The sequence below is a fragment of the Antrostomus carolinensis genome, unplaced genomic scaffold (genome assembly GCF_000700745.2).
Source record: "Antrostomus carolinensis isolate BGI_N321 unplaced genomic scaffold, ASM70074v2 scaffold1090, whole genome shotgun sequence".
NCBI lineage: Eukaryota > Metazoa > Chordata > Aves > Caprimulgiformes > Caprimulgidae > Antrostomus > Antrostomus carolinensis.
The window spans coordinates 7658-30802 of NW_010288840.1; the positions used below are offsets into that span (position 1 = coordinate 7658).

The window sequence follows — 23145 nt, forward strand, 5'->3', positions numbered from 1 at the left end:
AACATTTTTAATTGCTCTCTTTGCATCTGTAAGAGTGTATCTGCCATGCATTTTGTTTAGTTGAACCATTTTGCTTTCTGGCCATATGAATTTTCACTTATCTTTGTGTGGGTTTATCTTAGAGTATAGACAGTGATTGCTTTGGAGAAAGCTGCAGGACTCTAATTCATTACTGTCTGCTGTGTCTCAGGTTGCTTTCAAGTCAATGAGAAAGGCAGAGTCTCACTCATTGCTATTATTTGTTAATTTTTCCTGTTCAGATGCAGATGGATAACTGAACATCTAATACCCATGTTCAGAAGCCATGAATTCCAGAAAATTGCTCTCAGAAACACGGAGAACATTTCCTGCTACTAAAGTACGCTGCCAGCAGCCATCGCGGATTCTCATTGTGGATGTCACATCACCTTCCTGGACCAACACTTGTTCTGTACTCTCTGAAGCTCTGGAAAACACGCTGTGCTTGGTGTGCAGTTTGACAGGCCCCTGCCGTGTTCCCCTGCTGAGCCTCTACGTGGTGCAGAGCCAGCAGGAGTGTCTGCTTCCCTTTACGGTATGTGTGAAATTATGTCTCTTAGGGTCTAACAAACATGATTGCAATACATGGTTGCAGTTCAGTGTAAAAAGTTACAATTTACTACAAATTTATATCTAAGAATTAATCATTTTCAAAGAGCATAGTTTCATAGACTTCATGGAAGAGGTGAACTTTATGAACGAATGATGTTTAAAAGGAGGAGTGTGAAGTTGTTCACAGGCATAAATTAGGTTTTGTGCTGCTCCCTTCTAAAACACCTGCTGTGCCTCTCCCTTTCATATGCTACTTTCTTCCTATGTCTGCTTCTCTATCAAAATTATCAAACACAGCTCTACAGCTGTAGTAATTTGGATGGTGAAATGGTCTGTATACCTGCTGATTACACAAATATTACCACCATAATGTCTCAAATGTCATTTGGGTTCCAGACATTTAAGAGGAAGGGATCAGATTATTTTTTTTTTTTTCCTAAATTTGAGAAATACCCTGAAATCATAGAATCATGGAATCATTTAGATTGGAAAAGACCCTTAAGACCATTGAGTCCAACCTAATACTGACAAGTCCACCACTAAACCATGTCCCTAAGCGCCACATCTACATGTCTTTTAAATATATAGATCTAAGTCAGTAAGAACAAGTATTTCACTCATCTATGGATATGCAGTAGAATAAATATAGACGGGGAATGACTCTACAATCAAAGTTTGGAATTACAAAGCATCATAAAGTTCACAAGAATCTATGAAGTAATACTATTATAAACAGTCATACTGAGCACTCTCATTTATGCAAAGCAGTGTAAACACACAGTATAAACCCTTCCACTTTATCTGCAAGAAGCCTGCGGCTAATGGTGGTGTTTATTTGGTAGAATAGGTTATAGGTAATGTGACAAGGATAACTAAGGGGATACCAAAGAAACATTTTCTGGAGATGTTATGAAATCACTCCAATTAGGGGCTTTAGAACAGACACTTGTCTTGGTTCCTACGATTAATTTACATCCTGGCATGTCACTGTAGGGTGGACAGGTAATCTGTTTCACAACTGGTTCCAGGCCTGTTTTCTGTGATTTTGCATTATGTCCAAATTAATTTGTAAGTTTCTGGGGCCATACACCTGCTTTTGTATTTGCTAGTCATGTCCTGACACTGATCCAATATGCTGGCTGACAGCAACCTCAGATCTCATTGGTAACCATGGCTCACCAGAGCACAACTGCACTTTGACACAATCCCTCTCCTGGTCCTATCATATGAATCTTCTGCTCATGACAGACTACCTTTTTTATTTAAACAACAGTTCCTCATTTTGATAATCACAGTTTTTAAAGACAGAGGAACCCTTAGATCATTGTTTGGCTTCCTTCATATTACAGGCTATTATATTTCACTAAAGTACCCATATATCATTAAAGCACTTCCCTCAGAAAGACATCTAGTTTTGATCTGAAGATATTACAAGAGGGAGAATGAAGTACTTCTGTTGATAATTTCTTCCAGTGGTTAATAATTGTCATTGTGAAACTTACATCTGCTTTGTAATTTGCATTTATTTGCTTTAGTTTCCAGGGATTTGTTAGTATATTTCCTCTTTTGGCTAGATTGAACCTGCTTGTATTTTATACTTTCTTCCTCTGGACATAATCGAGTTCCTCCTTAATCTTCCAGCTGGTAAATTAAAGAAAATAAAGTCTAAATGTAAATGCAAGGTGTTTTTACAGGCCCTTAATAACTTCTAGCCCCTTTCATGTATCACTCTTCTGGTTTTTTCGATGCTACACTCCAATACTGGACTCAGCGATGCTGTACAGAGAGCTAAAAAATACCCCCTCCTCCTGTTTGCGTGACTGGTAATCACAACTTTTTTTGACATAATATTGTGTTTCCCTGGGACTTGTCCAAGTCAGCAAAGTTCACACTCAAAGCCTTGAGCCAGTAGTGCATACCTGGTTGATAGGCACAACTTCAGCATGAGCCCCCACTCTCCTCCCCAGCTCTGCTCGGGTGTTCTACCTAGGGAGCCATCTCTTTATTTCAGACATCTGCTGTTGCATGGAAGGCTGTTCTTCAGAACTGTTCTTTTTCTGTTAGGAACAGTAAAGTTCAGCAAGATGACTGTCTTCTTCAGTGGACCTAATTTCACTGATGATACCTGGTCCTCTACAGCTTCTGGAATCAGGAGCAGTTTTGCCTGATAAATGAATGTTCCATTTCAGCCTTCTTCAGAAATACCAGGGCTCCATTGCTTCTTCTGTTCTCCTGAATTTGCCCCTTTGTCTCAACAGGACATGCTGTTTATCATGTTGACTTTCTGATCTAACTAGAGAACAACTTGATACTTCTCAGTGAGGTACCAAGATAGAGCCATATTAAAGGTTGTTTATTAGACAAATCATATGAAGTCAGGAAAGCCCCAGAGCTGAAAATATAGATTGGGAGAGTACCTGGGGAGGTGTCATATATGGTTAACTTTTTTTAGTCTTTCCTGGGCACTTGTTTATGGTCTCTGTTCCTACTGGTCCCCTCTATTGGCCTGACCCTAACAAGTCCAAAGAGCTTCCCTGGAAAGGCTGGGGGATGCCAAAGAACAGGAATCCAGGAAGAAAGTAAATAACCTTTCTTTGGTTATTTAATGGAGGACAACAGATGGTGACAAGAAGGGGAAGCAAGCATTAAAGCGTGAAAAAAATTTAATGTAGGACTGAGTAAGGACTCTGAGCAGAGCACCTACAGCTGATGGGCCCTGTTCTTACTGGTTTTCCCTTGGGATGGGCAGCCATCCCTCACAACTCCTAGAGCCTCCCTGACAAAAAGAGCTGAAAAAGAAACAAGGGAGAACAATGTTAACTACAGGGACTAGCAAATTAAGAAAGTGAACTGGGTGAGAGTACAACGTGTGGAAGAAGCCAGACTGGGCAGTGAGCACAGTGCCCACCCCAGCTCGTGGCCAGCTTTGATCTTGCATTTTGATAGCTTTTCTCTGGAAGCAACGTAGTGTTGGAGATTAAAATGTTTTGCTGGACACACAGTGTGAAGTTATGAATCCTTGCAGTTGCGTAATGAAGGGACAGGGTCACATGTGATGAGATATGTCAAGGCCTATGGCACTGGGCTGGGTGTCAGCACCTAGAGGAGGGGTGCAGTCAGAAATAGACAAAACAATATGTGCTTAGAAGCTTAACTTGTGTGCCAACACATTCCAGAGTTAAAACTGCAGCTTGCATAGACTCGCCCAAGTTAACATTTAAAGTAGCTGTGCATATACAAGAGAAAATGCAACTCTGCTGGTGCCAGTTCCACAGGACAAGTATTTAACTGGACTTCAGGCTGACCTGCAGCCTGTGCAGAGCCCTGTTCTGCCCCTCTTAGGAGCAATAGTTGACCTGAGACAGCTGGTTTACATCTGTGTGAGCTGCAGCTGCATCCTGGGATTGCAGGGCAGGTATCTTAACTGCAGGGAATTTCGCTGTAGCACTTTGAAGAGACTCCTGGCTGCATCTGCTTGATGCATTTATCAAAGACCACTAACCTCACAGCAGAAATGACATAATGGGCCAGACACTTCTTGCACTGCAGAGTACAAAGTGTGGTGTCTTTCCTTAAGTGTGCTCTCTTCACCATTCTGAGGTCAGGTATGAGCTGTCCCAGCTTTCTTCCCCACTTTATTTGCAGAACTATCAGAGCTGTTTGTGAACACGCATCTAAGACCCCTGGTTCATAACTTAGTTGCACTGAAAGACCACACTGTAAACCATGGAGTGGTTCAGTGATTCAGAGCTCCAGGCATCTGAAGCAAACAAGTCATATGTTCATCTGTTGCCTCTTCCGTGAGGAAGGTGACCTCTGTCAGCAGTGTCTTATATTGCTTCAAACAGATTTGATAGAATTCACTAATAATTTCTCCTATGGACAGATTTTGCCAGTTTACCTGCTAGGTATGTCTCAACTTTTGAGTTGTTGTTGAAGCTCAGGGGAGCTGACATCTGTGTGAATGCTAGGTGAGATGCTCCACACACCTTTGGATCCTGGGTGCTCCCTAGCATTATCACGTCTGTGCTAAGGAAAGGTCATGGCTGGGTAATAAATACCAGGTAGCCTCAACTAATATTGTGTGGAGAAAGTATGAGAGGGGTCTGCCATGATCCTGGCCAGTCTGGATCATGTTCAGACTGCCTTCTGTAGATTGAGGTGACCACTATGAAGTGATACCAAGTTCAAGGAAGTCCCGAGCAACATATGTGATACAAGGATTCAGCAGCCCTGGACTGCAGGGAGAGTGCATAGCAGGCAGTAAGAACATGGCCCAATATCCTCCAGTCCACGAGACTGACACAAAGCATCATAGTGGAGCACAACAGGTTAATAATCTGTGCATTTATAACATTCATCTTGCCATAATGAGTCAAACCAGCTGTCCTTGAGACAGACATTGTACAGTGGTAGCTGTTGCCTGAAGGAATAATACATCTTTACAAATGACAGGTATAGAATAATTTTTCCTTTCTAAAACTTGCTCTGGTAGCTCATCTTTGAAGCAGCATTTGCTTTTTTGATAATCATTACTGTGGTGAATGTCCTAAAAGAGCAGTGTAAGAGCTTAAGAAATTCCCTCCCGAGTCAGACCAACAGTCTGTCAGCCCGTTCTCAAAGGGAAAGACTATTCTGGGGGAGTGCCCCAGGCCAATCACTTTCTGCAGCTCATTCTTCTGTATTAAGATAGAGGATAAGAATGATAGAGGATACATTTGAGGTTATTCCTCTTGGTATCTGCTTCTGGATCTGTTACCCATGAGTTTGTAGAACACCTTTTTGAACCTGTTGCCACAGTCTGACTCCAAACCCTCCTGAAGGCAGGTTCCAGAGATTCACAGCCTGATGAGTAAAGGAGTATGGATATGGTAGGGGTGAATATGGCTTGAGGACATCACACTACCTCAGTGCTCCTAGTTATGTCTCAAGTTCTGCCTCTGTGTTATGCAGGGCCAGAGGAGAGGGGCATTTCAAACTGCTACATTTTGGCTAGCAGCAGACAATAAGTAGACAGCTGAAAACTTGAGGAGTCATCACATGTACTGTTACTAGCATAACAATCAGCTGGTTTTGTTTCACTGTTCACTGCTTTATGACTTGTCTCCTGCCCCCAGTCCTATCTCAGTGCTCCAAATTCAAAAGCCTCCTTCCATATTATGGAAAAATATTTAATATTATCAGTTTGACATTTCTAGTCTTTCAAATTAATTGAATACTGTTTTGCAGCAAGTGAGAGAAAACTTTGCACGAGTTCAAGCCTGCATTTCGGAGCTCCGTTCACTACCAAGAGAAGGCTGTTTCCCACAGGGGGGAAATGGAGTGGTACAGGCTGTGCAGGATGGATTGCAACAGTTCAAACAATACAGCAGACACACAGCAGCAGGAGGCTCAGCAAACAGTTCTGTTGAGGTGAGAAAATGTTGGGAATGCAGTGAGAGCTATCCACCAGACCTGCCACTTGTTAGCATATTAAGATGATAGTCTGTGTGGTACCTAAGGTCTATGGGAGGGACAGAATAATTAAGAAAATAAGCCCTCCAAATAAACCCATGTGGCAATCTCTGAATGCTCATGGGAAAAAAAAAAAAAGACAGATTCAGGTTTGAGTTGCTTATAAAGACTGACTTACTTTATGGTACAGAAAAATGAATTTAATTTCCAGGCATTTAAGATTGAAGGTAAGCAAAATAAAGCTGAAAAAAACATCCACAGAACTGTGTCAAAAACCAGACATTCACAGTACTTATGGACATGATTTTCCTTTCAGCCTACAGTTACATTCTGCGGTTAGAGTGTTTGGAACTTTCACTGATGTAATAGGATGTTTGTACAAAGGTCCTCATTGTGCCTGAAAGCATGTCCACAGTTCATTGGAAGTGAACTCCTACAGACAAAAGAAATGCATTTCGTCCTGAGAGTAGTTGGTATAGTTGCAAAAGACAGGAAAAGCCTACAGAATGATTATTGTCTTGGCACAGTCCTCTTCAAATCAGTTTTCAGAGTAAAAAGGAAATATGGTCAGTATTTGGAATAACAAGAATGTTTGTTTAATTAGCATTTTTCTTTTCTCAGTGGCAGCTTGGGAGTTCCACAGGGCTTCTACTCTGCAAATGGTAATAGGAGTCCCTTAGAATACATTGTTGGCAATGGCTGCGTGAAATAACTGAGAAGTCTAAAAAGACCATTGTACCCTCTGTACAACTGACATCCTCTGAACTCATGAAGCATCACGCCTGTTCTTGGCACGCATCCCTACGTTGGGTGGATGGAAAAAGGGTAATCTCCAACACCTTTTTGGTAGGCACAGAAAGAATGGGGCAATTCAGTTGCTTTGCCCATGCCTGAATTAGAGGAGGACAGTGCCTGCTGTAATCCTGATGCACTAGTACTTTGTCCCCACTCCTTGTGCTTTACAAGGCCCTGAATAAGGCACAGCTGGTAACGCGTTAAGAGCACACTCTCTCTCACTTGCACTTTATGAATCATGCTTTATAAATGTGTATCTCATCTTCCACCTACACTCACATAGCTTAGGAAATTTCGTAAGACAGCCTAAAAGCAAGTCCTACAGCTAAATAAGTATTCCTGCATCATGAAAGGTATTTCTGTTCATTCCAGCTCTAGGCTATGTGTTATACTGTATCCCATGCCACAGAAGTTCTCTAACTTCCTTCTAAGAAGGAAGGCCCTGGGAAGGGGGGGTAAAGCGTTTTGACACAGCACATCCAAACATTTCCTTTCTGCTCAGGCTTTGTGAAGCTTTGTGACTGGTTGTTGATGATTTGCCTGGAGAAAGAACAGGAACTTTAACTAAGTCTTGTTGGACAGGTTAGTGACATGAGTTGGTAGGGTAGGACAGCCTGATGTTTGGGATTTCAGTACACATACATACTGGTGTCATAGAATCATAGACTAGTTTGGCTGGAAAAGACCATTATGATCACCTAGTCCAACCGTAAACCCAGCATTGCCTGTTTCCCAGGATTCTCAGTGGGAATGAACATGCACACAGCAGGTCTGTCCAGTGCTTCCCGAGCCAATTGCATGGTTGTGTTGTCACTGTTCAGCTTGAGCAGTGGCTCTGATATGACCCTATGTACAGTGAACATGCCAGAAAATTTTAGTATTCAGTGATCTAGCAGTCTCAGGCATCCAATGTGCAGAAGTTCTGCATTTATATATCAAGTTCTCAAATCCCTCTGGACAGATTCCTGTAGAAAAGGGGACACTTCTAGGGACAACTGTATGTACAGCAGTCCTGGGATAGGATCAAATAGATTTTGGTGCATGCTAGTGGCTGTATTCTCAGCTGGGTGTGTATACTTGCATAAATAGGAGGGAAGCTGCTAACAACACATGAGAACATATGTGCAAATATAGAAAGCAGAGCAAGGTTCACAGGAAGAAGGATTTCTTTTTAAAGTAGTATCAACAGATGTGAAAGAACAGGCAGTTACCAAGAGGGGAAGGACTCAAAAGTCATGTTTTCTGCTGGAGTGTTTGTTATTCATCAAAATGTAATACTTTGTGTGTCATTTTGGTGCATCAGTGCCCAATTACCAAAGTGGCATCTCAGTGGCCTTGTTACTGAGATACAGTAACCCGTGGTGCTGGCTGGAACAGCAAAATCCAGGCATATAATCACAGTCAGTAAACAATTTGGAACAAGTAAGATCACTATCTGTGAAATCCTGCAGCAGAGGGAAGGTGCTTAGCAGAGGATGTGTGCACTGCTGGGCAGGAGAAGAGGCAGCCAGCAAGGGGCCAGACCTGTCCCTGAGATGCACTGGCCTGTCCCAGCAGAGGAAGTGACCATTTTTGTTTGTGAGGCTCTCTTCTCAAAGAAGTGCTCTTTTTTGCTTTTGCACTTCTAAAGCAACACAAGTTAAACCAAAAAGCTTTCCACACGCTTCCATCTGTGTGGAAGAGACTACTCTGGAGCTACACCCTAGGAACCCACGACTGTAAGTATGCCTACGTGTGAGCTAGCAGACACACAGGCAGCTAAGGAGGTATTATGGTTACAGTAGAAGTACAGTTTCTTTAGCATGAGACCATGATGGCCAGTATTTCGAGTACAAGAGCACCACTGGCAATTTGCTTGTGCAAATCAGCTGCAGTGTTTAGGTAAATGTGCATTTTCCTAACAGTCAAACCACAAAGAGGCAAGAATATTCCTAGCTGACTAGTAAGCATAGAAAGCAGACTTTACTACAACCTGTAATAATATAAAACCCAAGTATTTGTTAAAAGTATTGAAAATGCTTACTCTTTGAGATCCTAACTTCAGGGACAAAAAGCCACCAGCATCAGCAAAGCTAAGTCTCAGCAGCAGCTACGTGGCAGGAAATGTGGCCAATCTTCAACAGGATTAAAAAACGTTTTTCAAGTCACCACTAGCCTTTTTTTTTTTTTTTTGTCAGATTAGGAAGTATAATGGCATCGAGGGATTCTTTCTAGAAACTGTGGTAATATGAAGTCACAGTAGGTACCTCAGTTTTTGTATGTGGTAAAGTATTTCTCTTGGTCTCTGACCAGCATGTGCTGGTGTGACTCAGGTTGTGAAAAGGGTAAATTGGAGGTGACAGGCTACATTTTGAAACTCATTCAAAATGAATTTCATTTTCATTTTGATGAAATACATCAAAACTCTATTTCATCAACACATAGTTTTGATGAAATAAAGGTGCATCAGGGTAGCAAATACTCTGTCTATAGCTCTGCAAAAGATAATTATATCTTTTAGACAGTTCAGCTGCCTCCAGCTTAAGAGAACTCCCCATTAGCCATTTTAATTCATTCCTAAAAGGAGCCCATAACAATTTTTTTCATTCCCATTAACTCAGACACTAGGGATAATTTTGGTTGGAGAGGTATACTTTGTTAGGGAAATTGGGCTTGATCTGACATCTGCAAGGCTGACACAGTTCCAGGCAGCCCAACCAGTTGTGAGGCTGAGCATGTATTCCCAGCAGGCAGATGAACACAGAGCACATATATATATATATATAACACATATAAACATATGTGATGGATCACACAGATCACAGATGGGCATTCAGAGCACTCAGACAAATACAGACTGCACCAATGGCCTCAGCCTGCTCCCACTGCTGGCTGAGCAGGATGGAGATCCACTAGCAGGAATATATATATGTGTGTGTGTGTGTGTGTGTGTATTATATATATATATCAAAAACCATATCTCCATATGTACAACATATCCAGCAGCTCGGCTCAGACAGTCAGTCTGCCCAGTAGCTGCTCCTGGATCCCAGTCTCCCCAGATGCCGGCATCTGGACATACAAATCCTCAAGGCTGCAGCCCCACTCCAGTTGCTGATACAGACCATCCTGTGTACGCACACGTAGAGCTGGCCAGGACTGCCCTCATCCCTCTGATAGCCAGCTCCTCCTGTGGTCTCACCCCTAGAGATCCCTTGCTCCCAGGCTGTTTCACGTTTTCACCTATGCCTGGTCCATTTTGATCCTTGCTAACGGTTCCATGCTCATCACACTTGCTCCAGCCCCTGCACCAGACACACAGGCCTCCAACCCACGGTGTGCCTCCCACTGCTGCCCTGAGACCCCCTGGCCGCACACATGCACACAGAGGAGATCCCTTACCCAGGACAGAGCTGGGAAGGAATTTAAGAAGATGGGACAGACTGTGGTGATCAGGGCAGGGCCTGGCCAGGCAAGTGTACTGACCAGCCAACTGTTTACATGGAACCGGCTCTTTTTATCCCCTTACCCACCTCTATTTTCCCACACTTGTTCCTTCCCAAATCACTTAGCTCCATCCCTGGGCCCACTTGTGGTTCCTCCCCTAAACATCCCATAATAAGCCTTGTGCAATCCCAAACTACTCTTCTCCTGCATCTTATAATATGTCCCACACCCCTAGGCAGCAACCCCACTCTCAGTCAGAAAAGTGCTCAAGGGTTTGACTTGTCTTCATGGGTCCAGAGCGTGTCCCCTCCTCTAAGCCCCTAACCTTGTTTCCTGGGCTGACACCGTGCCCCTCTGCTCCGTTAGGCTTGGGGAAGTGGGTCTTTGATGGGCTGAGGGCAGTAGCCAGGACAGGGCATTATTTGGGCTCTTCCGCCTGTCACTGTGTCTCTGTTCTCCTCTGTGGGTGTGCAGATGAGCTTCCGTCACATAACCTAAGGGTTTTCATGAAATTAAAGTGTACTAGGGTAGGAAATGCTCTATCTGTAGCTGTATAAAAAAAATAATAGTCTCTTTAGATTGTTCTGCTCCTCCAAACTCAAGAACAGTTCCTGTTATCTATCTTTGTCAGTTCATAAAGGAGATCATAATTACTATTTCATTCACAATATCCCATAGATAAACACTAAGGATAGATCTAGATGGAGAAGGCATACTCCCTCTCCCCTGCACTCCACTCCCCCCCACCCAAAAAAACCCACAACAAACCAAAAACCTATCCCCTGAACTGTCACTTCTGTTGGCATTGTTTAATGTCTTTGTTGTATAACTCATCTATGAAAGTCTACTGTTAAGTTTCCCCAAATGCTCCCTACAGGACATTTGTTACCAGTCTTACCTAAAACATACCTTATGCTTTATTTAGAATTAGTAAATAAGTCCTTTGAAGCAATGAGCAGATGTGATAAGAAGACTCAGTACTTAATGTTAAGTACATACATACTTAATGTATTCATTACTAAATATCAGGCAAGGTCAGAACTCCAAACTTTCTCACCTAATTACTCTTTCAGGGTAGAAGCTGGTGTCAAACATACCTGCTTCTAGAAACTGTTGCTGATTGTCAATGATGAAGGAATTCTTTGCAGTCACTTACTTAGTATTACATTAAAACTGGGAGGCAGGATCACACCTCCTGTTGCTCTCAAGAAATATCTTTAGGATAGACGATATAAAAAAAAATTCCTATTCAGCCTTCAAGTGAGGAGGCCAAAGCTAGTGTACTTTAACTACAATTGATGCAGTAATGGGAAGTAGCGCTGTCCCTCAGAAAGTCTCAGGCAGAGCCCCTCCTATACACACAGACTCACTGACTGTAAGTACAAAGCATAGAATATAAGACAGTTGTGGATTATTCCATTTTCTTCCAGGCACAAAACCTATTGGTGGTCCTACAGTGAACCATTTCATATTGGCTTAAATATAAGTCAAAGCTCTAAAAAAATGCTTTTAAACCTGCTTTGGAATAGATGAGATGTTTTAGCAAGATTTCTCTCCTCTCTCCGTAGCAGGACCTGTGCTATTCAAACAGACCAGGCGTCATCACCTATCAAGGGAGAATTAGGGTAGATGCAGCTCTTGCACACTCTGATTTGTATTTCAGGTCACAATTTTGACTAGCCAGTCAAGCAAAGAGATGGTAAAGCAGCTGGAAAATAAGTTGAAAGATGTAGACCTTGTGAGTCTACGAAGAATACAAGTCATTGAGATTCTGAAGAGAGACTTTTTGGAGCCTGAGGACATGGAACAGTGCATGCCAGCAGAAGAGCCCATCAGCAATGGTGAGTATAACACAGGGAACTCAGGGAAGTTACGGCTTTGGACAGCAGGACAACCACTAGCTCTTGCTTTGGTCTGGTATGTGCCACTTTCCTTTTAGTATCACTCATGTAAGTAGGAACTACTGCCCTTGGAGGAACAGCAGAAAGTTTGTACCACACCACTTCTCTAGGGGCTTTGTCATATTTGGGCAAAATAAGCATATAGACTTCATGCGTTACTGCATCTTTTGGTATTACCTAAAATTGATTTAATGTGCAATACAGCTTTATTAAGGGATTAAAGAGAAAAATGCATAGAGTTTATGGGGGTAACACACTCTTAGACACATACACTCATCCTGCTGAGCATCACCCTGGCATAATTGACTGTCTGATGCAGGCAGAGGCAACCAGAATCCTTGAAGCAGGCAGTCAGGGAAGAGAGAATCAGGCAGCCAGACAAAACAGGGAAGGAGAAGCAGGCAGGCCATTTACAGTTTCAAAGATCTTGCATCCTCCTCCCCCCCACCAACTCAAGATCTCATCCTTTTACAAGTTTGGTTTCTAGACAATTCTTAACACTTAGTCCTTTCCCCCAGACTACATATTGCACAATACTGAGAAGAGTTACTTTCCCAGACCAAGTCAGGTACTTACCCTGTTAATTAGCTGGGTTTTGTCACAGATATTGTTCTTGCTTAGCTGCTGCTTCTTTTCTCTCTGCTTGGGGCAGTTTTTCTTGAGCTCTTACAGTTGTCCTTCAGTAACCAGTAACTGCACACCAATGAGTTATTTGTAGCCCTGCAACCTCTGCTTTCCAATCCAGGTCTCAATTTCAAAGGCCTTTACTGCTGACAATTAAACTCCCCATCAACAAGACACACCTGGTACCAAGCAAGTTCTCACAATGAGTTGATAATGAGCTTGAAAACCTGAGTCCCGATGCCTTGTGAGGTTAGCGTTAAGACCTGTTAGTAGCAATGGTGATATTGTTTTTAGTGAGTGACAGGAAATATTGGATGCTGTTGTCTTATCTGTCTCTAGCTGTTCTTTTCTGGTCACAGTGGCAAGTTCCTGGTCAATTGGCAGAGTAGGGGCTGTTCAGGTGGATCGCAGATTCCCTTTTGCCCCATCCCTCACACACCTGGCCACGTGCGTCTTTAGTGAAAGAGCGAGAACACCCCAGGCCCTGAATGTTAATTTTCCCGGCCATATCTCTGACAATCTCCTCCCTTAATCTGACAGTTTTCAGCTGTGAGAATTTAAGCTACAGTAATGAGAAATTCAGAAACAGAAATTCCTGTTATCTCCTCTTTTGAGCCTTTTTGTTTCAAAACAAAAGGTGCTGAGGAGACTGTAAACAAACCATGCAGGTGGTGCTCAAAAGTCCAGTACCAAAGGGGTTCAGTGGTAGGAGCCTGTACATCGCAATCCTGCTAGAACCACAAATTTCACTTCTGTATTTTGTTTTACCTAACTTTAATTTCTGCTCAAGTATTTCAGCTCTTTCTCAGAGCTGATGAAATGGCTGCTAAATATGCTGGTTTCCCCCCATCTGCAGGATCTTGCTACAGACGATGACTGCTGTCCCTGCTGCCTCTGCATCCCACGAATCTGGTGGCAGACCAAATCAACATAAATGTTGTTTTAAGATGCTGATAACAAAACTGAGATTATCAGACATACATGCCTGTATATAAAATCCATACCACAAAAAAACAGTAAATTATTTTAAATAAATTTATAAACTGTGTTTATAAATCATGTTCATGTTTAGATCTTCTGTGATCTTCTGTGTTTACAAGATCACTGGAATAAATCCAAGTTTGATTATTTTTTCTCTTTGTTTAGATAAAAGGATGTTTGGAAGCTCTGAGACACGGTTAACAATTATGACTTAGTATTCAGAGCATACTGGAATGAAAAGTTGCCAAAATTTCCAGGAACAACAGTCCTAAATCCCTCCCCTCCATTCCATTCCTCCATCAAACTGTTTGATATCAGGAAGCTGGTCTGGGTTTACATTACCCTGGGAAAAGAAAAAGTGAGCCTCTTTTCACTTGCAAATCTGTGCTATAGGGTCTATCATCTCCTTTTGTCTTGAAAGAAATCCTGTAGATCTGCAGACCACTAATGTAAGTAACAAACCTATATTGAGATACAGCTATTGGAATTAAATTCTTAGCTTTTCTCCCTCCTTCTGCCCCAACCCTCTAAGGAATTTTGGAAGTGAAATTGGAGGGGGTAAGACAAATTCTAATTAATTAACATGAGGAAAAAAATAGGTCTTAGGGCACGTTTGTGCAGTTTTTCCTTGTCTCTATGAAGCAGTCGTCTTTGAATGTGCTAACAGCAGCCTGTTGTGGATGAAAAATGCTTGCTGTCTTCTTCACAAGAGCAACCTCCTTGGGAGAGTGCATTTCTAGATAAACAAAGACCATGTGATGAGCAACAAGGATTGCTTCTTCAAAATTGCATAGCAGCTCGTCTGTGGGACAGAGACTAAATCTGCAATGTTTTTTTAATGATAAAACATTAGGGCTTGCCAGACTGCCAACTGGAGCAGAGATCACGATATAATAAATCCCATAAAGACAGCAATGCATACAGCATTTGCGGTGGGAATAGTGTGTGGGAGTAACTGATAGGATGCAGTGGACTGGCCTCTAATTGATAACATGAGAATTATTATCTCTTTCTTGCCCCAACCCATTACAAACACTTCAAGCATCTGAGCATTGCCAAACCATTTGCTAATGAAGGTTAATATTTTATGTGATATAGATGTTGGTCCTATCTTTTCCTGTTTTAGGAAAACAAAAAACATGCACTGAAGATAAAGCACTAATACATTTTTTATGAACATAATCCATCTTCTGCAAGTCCCAGGGAACCTTTTTCCACATGCACTTTGCAGATTGCTGACCAATAAATAGCTCTCCGGGAGTTTTAAGGGTTTTAAGACCCATCGCACAGTACATGTTGACATCCCAACCCATTCCTCCCAAGAATGGACAGCAATGCATGCAGTGAATTTCTTTTTACAATTGCCATGTATTGTGCCAGCTTAAGATATGTGATATATATCTATTACAGATAAGAAAATTTAAAAATAGGAAAAAAAGTTACTGAGGAAAGGACTAAAACATTTACCAGTCTTAAAACACTCTCTCTCAAAACAGGTAATTCCCTTTGTCACCTGTGTATACACCCCATTGATGAGAAGGGTGTTGGTGTGGCCCGTGGAGCAGCTCAGCTTGTAGCAATGTCCTTTGAGAGGGCTGGCATCAAGGTGCTGTGCTGTGATTTGCATAATAGCTTCTGAAGGACTTCTTATGTGAAAGCAGTTGAGGGACTAAGGAGGTAAAGTGTAGTGGAAAATGCAAAAGAATGTTCTTTTCTATAGCTGAAACTATTTGTGCTTTTTCACCTTCTTTTCCTGCAGACATTGCAATCCTGGGAATGGACATTGATGTGCAAACCATAGAGGACAATGTCATCAGCTTGGAGATGCTGTTTAAAACATGGCTACATGACTATGGCACAGAGAGAGAACACCTCCATCTCCTCCTTCCATCAGGAGGCTTCAGCCATGCGGCTGCACCAAAGACCACCCTAAGTATTAATTTTCTCTCCCACTCTGCAGGGAGCTCCAAAATCCCACAGCCTTAAAGATTACCCAGGCCTGTCCTATGAGCACATTCCCTCACATTTAGAGTCCCAAGTGAGGTCTCTGAGTGACTTTGAAAGTTGTCTGGAGTTTCTGTTGTCTCAGGCTCAGGGGGGCCGTTTGCTTAGAATACTTCTAGGTTGCTGCCATGTCCCAAGGCTGCCATGCTAAAATTAATTTCCATTCTGTAGCAAAAATGTTCCTTGAAGAGTATGTGAATTATCACCACTTGATCAAGGTAAAAGGGGCCTTACATACTGAGAGCCAAGGACCTTCTGGCTCAGTTGTTTAACCCTAAAAATGGTGTTCCTTTTGTTTGATACTAAAAGTCTGTGCCAGAGCTGCACTTAAATGAAGGCTGTCTTACAAAGGGACTTGGCTTGTATTTATATCTATTGATTTAGCCCTAAAAGAGATAATGTTCTAGCTGGAGCTGCCAACAGTTACAGTAATGCCTGGGAAAATTTATGAGAAATACGTGATTTTTTTTTTTCCTTTAACAGGCTAAGTCCAAATCCCTAATCCATCCTTGGGTGAGCACTAAAAACACCAACAGTTCCTGCAGACAGAGGTGTTTCCCATAAGCTGTTGTTAACTGGATTGTCACCATTGCACTGCCATGGGAATCTGCACCTGCAGTCCCTGCAATCCCCTTCCCATGCCTCTCCAGTATGGTACTATAAGCCACTCCAGTCTGATACTGATGTGCAGCTTCCCATTGCCATCGCAGCAGGAGCACACTTGTTTTCTTCTGGTGATCTACAGGCCAGTTCCAGTCTGGAAGCAAAGCTCATACAGAGTTTCTGGTGGCTTTTGCGGATATGCACCACAGCAAGCAGATCTTAAAGCTTGGTCTGACTTTTTAATTATGTAATAGCTACCGTAACAGCCTCCAGACCAGCACAGGCAATTATGATATTTTGTTAAAGGTGTATTTTCCTTCATCGTAACATTAAATTTCATACTTGATGTGTTGTCTTATTATAGCTAGCAAAACAAACCGAGTTACACTGCAGTCAGTTGTTTCACTTCCCAACTCATCTGTAAAAGGCCAGAGAAATTGTATGCAGCTATGTATCATATTATACCAGAGTTAGTGTCATCAGTGTGGTGGGTTTCTCCACAAACACTGATGGAAAAGCTGTCAGGAAATGTGTGGCCCTGAACGCTCTGTAACATTGGGAAAGGAGATTCTGCTCCCTCTACAGTTGGCCACTCATGGCCAAAACTGGAACTCACCTGCCCAGTTAACAACCAATCATCGTTTCATTAACATGCCAATTATGTGGTATTTCCCCTTGTGTGTAAAATAGGGTTAGATTGGTGCCTGGTATCACAGGCTTTAGTGTTGTTGTTCTTCCCTTAATAGTTGCTGTTGCTAGAAAACATTAACCTAGTGTTTGTAAGTGCTTTGAGCATGTCATGTGCTAAACACTGCCATTCCTAGCAATCTAAACCAATCTTCTCCTAGTGTGCCTGAAGTGCGATTTGCAGGAGAGATTGCTCGACCCAGCTCTACTTTCTGGGACGGCTGATGGCACTGTGAGAGCAGCAGATCTGAATTCGCCCTGCCAGATGGCAGCCTGGCCAGCTACAGTGCTGTATAAACTCCGGGTTGTAAAGTAAGTGTTGTTATGTGCTTTGTGCTTGGTAACTGGAAGGCTGGTGTGACCACAGCCATTCTTTCTGTATGAGTTCAACTAGGAGCGTAACGCCATAGATGTTATTCATGCAACAGTTGTTGCCCTCCTCTGTGACGTTCTGTAGATTGCAGCTACTGCTCCATATATAATTCTGCTGTTCTCTCGCTACTTAATGAGGCTGCAGTAATTAACTGGATGTCAGAGCCTGAGCTAACTAGTAGTAAAAAAGCAAGCAAAGCCTCATGGTGCTGTGTGACTTCACGGAAGAATTTACTGTCTTTACTGTCAGCAGTCTATGGCTGGTAAGCACAAAGCATAACAAGAGGAGTGATGCTCTCTAGTGTCCTTCTGAGGTTTATATATAGGAAAAATTTTGTGTAATTTCTGAACTATTCAGTTGTTCTTAAAATGATTCTCATCCTGTCAGTAGCTGAAGAGCACTCCGTGCATGTGGCCCACAGCCAAAGCACTGAAGCTACTTAATAATGTCCTGTCATGAAGCAGAAGCGTGCTATGGACAGGCGATGTCAAGCACTGTGAAGTTTGTGGTGGAATGTTGGCTCTGTGCAGGAGTAGAGCACATGTCAGTTTAAATGCAGGAAAACCAAGATCCAGTAAAAAATCACTTAGGAAGAGATGTAATTGCCTGGGTGAGTTACTGCCCAAGAGGCCAGATTAACAATCTAGTTTGTATACAAAATGCACAAAGATTAAATTTGCTGCTTGGCATGCTCTTGTCAATGCAGATACAAGGGAATTTAGAAATCAGCAAGAAAGCCTCTTTTCACTGCAATTGGACTTTTCTGCAGGGTTTCATAGTGCAGGGCCACAGCAGTACAGACACTGAGTGCTTGTAGCAGTATTGCAGCTGATACTGCCATAGCCACTTGAGCTAGTCATCTCCTGGGAGAGTCTTCTTGCCGTTTTCATGTTGACTGTGCTTCACTAACATGAGCTGTATATTTGCAGGGCTCTGAAGTCTGAAGGGGTTTGTGAGTCTGTACTGTATGGACTGCCCTTCATCATCAAGCCCACAAGCTGCTGGCAGCTAGACTGGGATGAACTGGAGACAAACCAGCACAGCTTCCATGCTCTATGTCATAGTCTTCTGGTAAGTGTGTGAAAACTGCAATCTCATGGGGAGGGTCTGCCACAGAAATTAATAGTTAGTGCACATCTAGTAAGATCTGTCTAACCTGCACCAGAAAACATTCCAAAAGGGATAGCTTCATCTCACTGGGTCAGAGTTGAGCTTGTAAATTCTTCTAGCCAGTGCATCCACTTGAAAGACACTACAGCACATCAATCCTCAGAGAAGACTCTCTAGCCTATGACAATCCAGTGCTTGGGGGCAAAAATCAGGGTTGGAGTTAGATATGCCCTGGGGTCCTCAGCATAAGAAAGACCTGGACCTGTTGGAGCAGGTCCAGAGGAGGCCACAAAAATGATCCAAGGGCTGGAGCACCTCTGCTGTGAGGACAGGTGAGTTGAGGCTGTTCAGCCCGGAGAAGAGAACACTCTGGGGAGACCTTATTGCAGCCTTCCAGTACCTAAAGGGGGCCTATAGCAAATATGGGGACAAACTTTTTAGTGGGGCCTTTAGCAACAGAGCAAGGGGTAAGGGCTTTAAACTACAAAAAAAGGGGAGATTTAGACTAGATATAAGGAAGAATTTTTTTACACTGAGGGTGGTGAAACCCTGGCCCAGGTTGCCCAGAGAGGTGGTAGAAGCCCCATCCCTGTAAACATTCAGGGTCAGGTTGGACAGGGCTCTGAGCAAACTGACCTAGGTGAAGATGGCCCTTTCTGCAGGGGGGTTGGACTAGATGACCTTTAAAGGTCCCTTCCAACCCAAAACATTCTATGATTCTATGATTTTTGTGAAAATAATTAACTAAAGCTTGGGATATGGAGGACTTTCCATTACTGAAATATTGTAAAGCAAAATTGGATGTTTTTCTTAAGAATTGTCTTACATTCAATTAAAAAACAAACAAACAAACATACTAACCTGAACCATAATGCAGAATATCTGATGTGTATGAGTGTCTCTGCTCCTGAACCCAGCAGCCCCTACAGTGAAGGAAGCACCTATTGCCCATTTTTCACATTGATTTCGGCTTTTGCCATTTAGAAAAGGAAGTGGATGCTTCTGGCCAAACGTGAGCCACAGAACATCAGTCCAAACTGGAACATTGTGGTGCATTCCTACTACATAATTGTCCCTTCCGACTCTGCCACTCTACTTGTCAAAGCAGTCGCCATCAGAGAGCTCTTGCTGCCATCAACCTTCCCAGCCCTCCTTGCTGAGCATCCTGAGAGCGTGTATGGCCCTATAGAGGTAAGTCATTGACAGCCCTGCACAAATATCTGTGGAGAGGATCCCAGTTGTACAAGCAGAGATCAGAGTAACGATCAGCCTTTATGCACAGGACATGCAGCTGTGGCTGGAGATGGATCCATCTCCCTCATTGCTGAGGAACATGGATCTCAGGCTGCAGATAGAGGTTCTTTAGGCATAAGATAAATCAACACATAAAGCACTCCTGTTTCTTCCAATAGATACAGGCTTCTGCATTTTCTGTTGTGCATCCATACGTTCTTCTACCAAGTTGTCTGCCTCTGCTTCAGGTGATGCCAGGAGGGCAGAGCCCTCACTATAGGCCTTAGCAGATGACTGGAGGAGAAAACAGCTGTGAAAATGTCTAGCGACTGCTGGAATATGATAGAGCACTCCAAAACTTCCCAGCAGCTAATATATCCTACAGCTTTCTTCACAGACAGCAAATGCCTGTCCTTTGGAGAAATGTTGCACATCTGTCAGGGGAGGGGGAAGAGGCCTTATGAAGCAGAGAATTGAGGGTAGCAGTGCCAGACAAGGTGCTCCAGCTTGTTGGCTGATTCTGGGCATGGGGGAGAATAGGACTGCATGCTGGAAGGGAATGCTTAAATCCATTAAGACCTGGTTGCAGATGCCTCTTGTTCTATACACAGCTAGGAGTGGTCCTTGTCAGTAGCAGCACAGCCAAAGATCCCTTCTTCCATCACTGCAGGGTGGCATGGAGTGTCTGTAACACTCATCCCTGCAAAAAAAAAAGCCTTCGATACTAAAAACAACAAAAAACCCAAGCAAACCCTACAGCCTCTACCTGTCCCATCTCATAGCCATTAGATTCTTTCTTCTGTCTGAGCAGAGTGCCCTGAACAGCTTGGAAGTGGAAGTTGCTTATAACCCCTTGCACCTAAAAAGCAACCTCTACAAATACCTGAAGAGTATGTTGTACAAACCTCTGCACAGGCAGCAGGTCCAGCCCAGGGACCAGCGACCAGAGCGGCATCAACCCAAGCAGGTATGTCTCTTGCCTTTGACTAGCCTGGATAGTCTCTGTTCTGCCCTCTGGTCTGCTTCCTGCAGAGGGGCTGAGGGCAGCTCCCTAGCAATACAGGGAAGGCAGCGGCAACATTCACTTGCAGCTGGCAGCACAGAGGGATGGGTGTAGCATAAGCTCATGTGCTTTAGAAGAAGGATGCTGAACAGCTGGCACATACAGACATAGCTAGACAGTGCGCTGCTGGACAAGCCAGCACCTCCTTCCAGAAGGTGCATTCATGTTTTGTCCCTATATTGCAGCATCAGAGCAGAGCCAAAGCCACGGTGGCACCCCTTCTGATGGCTCCTTCTCCTGCCCAAGTGTTCAGACCAGCAGTGGCGAGGAGAGATTCCTGTGAATGCTCCCTGCTCCCCAAGGAGTATGACGAGTTCCTGCAGTGAACCCCACGGCACTGCTTGAGGCTGCTCACGTGCAGACACAGCTCGGCTTCTTGATCGGTTGCCAGGCCTTACGCGCTGCACCGGAAGCGGTCAGGCAAGACATTACACTTGGCCTTGGTCAGACAGGCACTTCCCATCGTTTGTTCCTCCTCGTTGTTTTATGGTTCTGTTAGTCACCAAGTCAGTCTGCAGGAAGCCTACTACTCTGGGGCCCTCTGTCCAGAGTTGAGCTACACCCCAACACCCTATAATTCCCATTCTTGTCAGCACACATCACCAGCGTGCCTCAAAGTTTGGCTTCTGAGACAAGGCTGGTGCAGGCCACAAACCACAGATTGCCGTCAGCAGGTGCAGAAAAGCTGCAAGCACAGCGGTGAGGAAGTCAGATAAAGTGGGCAGTAACGTCAAGCTGCCCTCATCCTGCATAAGCAGGGTCAGCAGGAAAAAAGCAGGGTGTTTGAATCAGCATAAAACGGCTTTTGAATTTAATTTTGAAGCCCTCCAGAGAGCAGCACTACCCTATTTGCTTGCTCCCATAACTGGTCTCACTGTCCAACTCCCCAGCTCATGAAGGGGTTTGTAGCAAGTGGCAAGCCAGCTGTAATGCCCTGGCTGGCTCCTGCACAGTGACAGCTCACCACAGCTGGAGCTGCAGCACAGCACCATTCTCCCAGCCAACTGCTGATTGGATGCTCTCCTCCTTATGGCCCCTCTGTGCCTATGGGGATGTTCTGCAAGCCAACACAGCAAGAACTTTTTAGCAGGGCTCAAAAGATGGGGGGAGCTGAGCTGGAGCTTTCCAGAGAGTTTCTGCCCAGTGCTTACACAGATGCTAGCCTGTTTTTCAGTGCAGACACAAGACAGCTGCCTCTGGCAGGGCAGGAGCTGAGGGTAGCTCAACTAGGCCAAGGTGGGGTGGTCTCACTGGCTTCCTGGATGCTGAGCACCAGCAGGAGCTTGTGTTCCATTTACTTTGTTCTGACAAGCTGTTTCAAAATAAAGTTATCCACCATAATGTTCACTTATTGCCTGGAGTTTGTGTGTACTGCAGGCAACAATCCCAGCACTGACCTGTACTTCCTGAGAAACAGCTGCAGTTGATCGAGGGCACAATGCAAACAACACGCTGCCAGGGGGACGGCTGCTGGCTGCATCTCAGGCAGCTGCTTGGGGTAAGATACCAAGGACACGTACCTTGACATGCAGACACTCCTGCAGGCACAGGGATATGGGTTTGTTAGGGTGTGGCAAGCTGGTGGCCAAACCCTGCCTGCATCTAACAAGCTCACAGCATGAGGAAGTGGGGAAGGAGCAGTATCAAAGGGTAGTAATGCACATGGAACAGCTCACCCTGGGGCATGCAAACCAGACTACAATGGGAAAATGACAAAATTGGGCAGATTGGGGAGCAGGGATGACAGGGGATTAGCGTGGCTGAACTGATGATGCAAGTGGAAATTACTTTGGCAACCATATCATAAATAACAAACCAGGGTACAAAGTCAACAAAACACCTTGCTGATGGGAAGGGGTAAACAAACAGGGGCTCGTGATTGATCGCTGACAGAAGGAAGCTGCTAAAGGGGAAACTTGGAAGAGGGAAAAGGGACTATAAGGGGAAGCAAATCACAAAATTGGGGCTGCCTGGAGGGTCCTTGTTGAAAAGCCCTGCACCTGATCACCACAGCATGAAGCAGGGCAATAACGGTGCTGTTGCTCTGATCAACTCTTTGCAGCCAGAGGGAACTTGGGTGCTTTCCCTAACGCCAGCGTGAGAATGGACAGCCTGGCAGAACATGTCTCATGCCTGCACCACGCTAGGCCCTAAAGGGGAGGAGGGAGTAGTTATAAGAGGATGTATCGTTCAGAACAGGAAACAGAAAAAGGTAGCCCCAAGGGGAAGAGGTTGGTTTGGCTTTCAGCAGCTCCCCAGTCATTTTCTCCTGGCAAAAACGGCCACTTGGCCTAAAGAGACCAAAACCTGCTTCTGTTGCA

At 43.9% G+C, this 23145-nt stretch overlaps 1 protein-coding gene across 1 annotated transcript; it reads left to right on the top strand.

Moving 5' to 3' along the window:
- Nucleotides 1–254: 254 nt before the first annotated feature.
- Nucleotides 255–21150, top strand: M1AP (meiosis 1 associated protein). The gene is made up of 9 exons (XM_010167693.2): nucleotides 255–553; nucleotides 5800–5982; nucleotides 11909–12086; nucleotides 15511–15684; nucleotides 17207–17357; nucleotides 18348–18489; nucleotides 19513–19719; nucleotides 20573–20728; nucleotides 21010–21150. Exons 1-9 carry the CDS (start codon nucleotides 305–307, stop codon nucleotides 21148–21150), a joined length of 1581 nt encoding a protein of 526 aa, XP_010165995.1. The 5' UTR covers nucleotides 255–304.
- Nucleotides 21151–23145: the final 1995 nt, after the last annotated feature.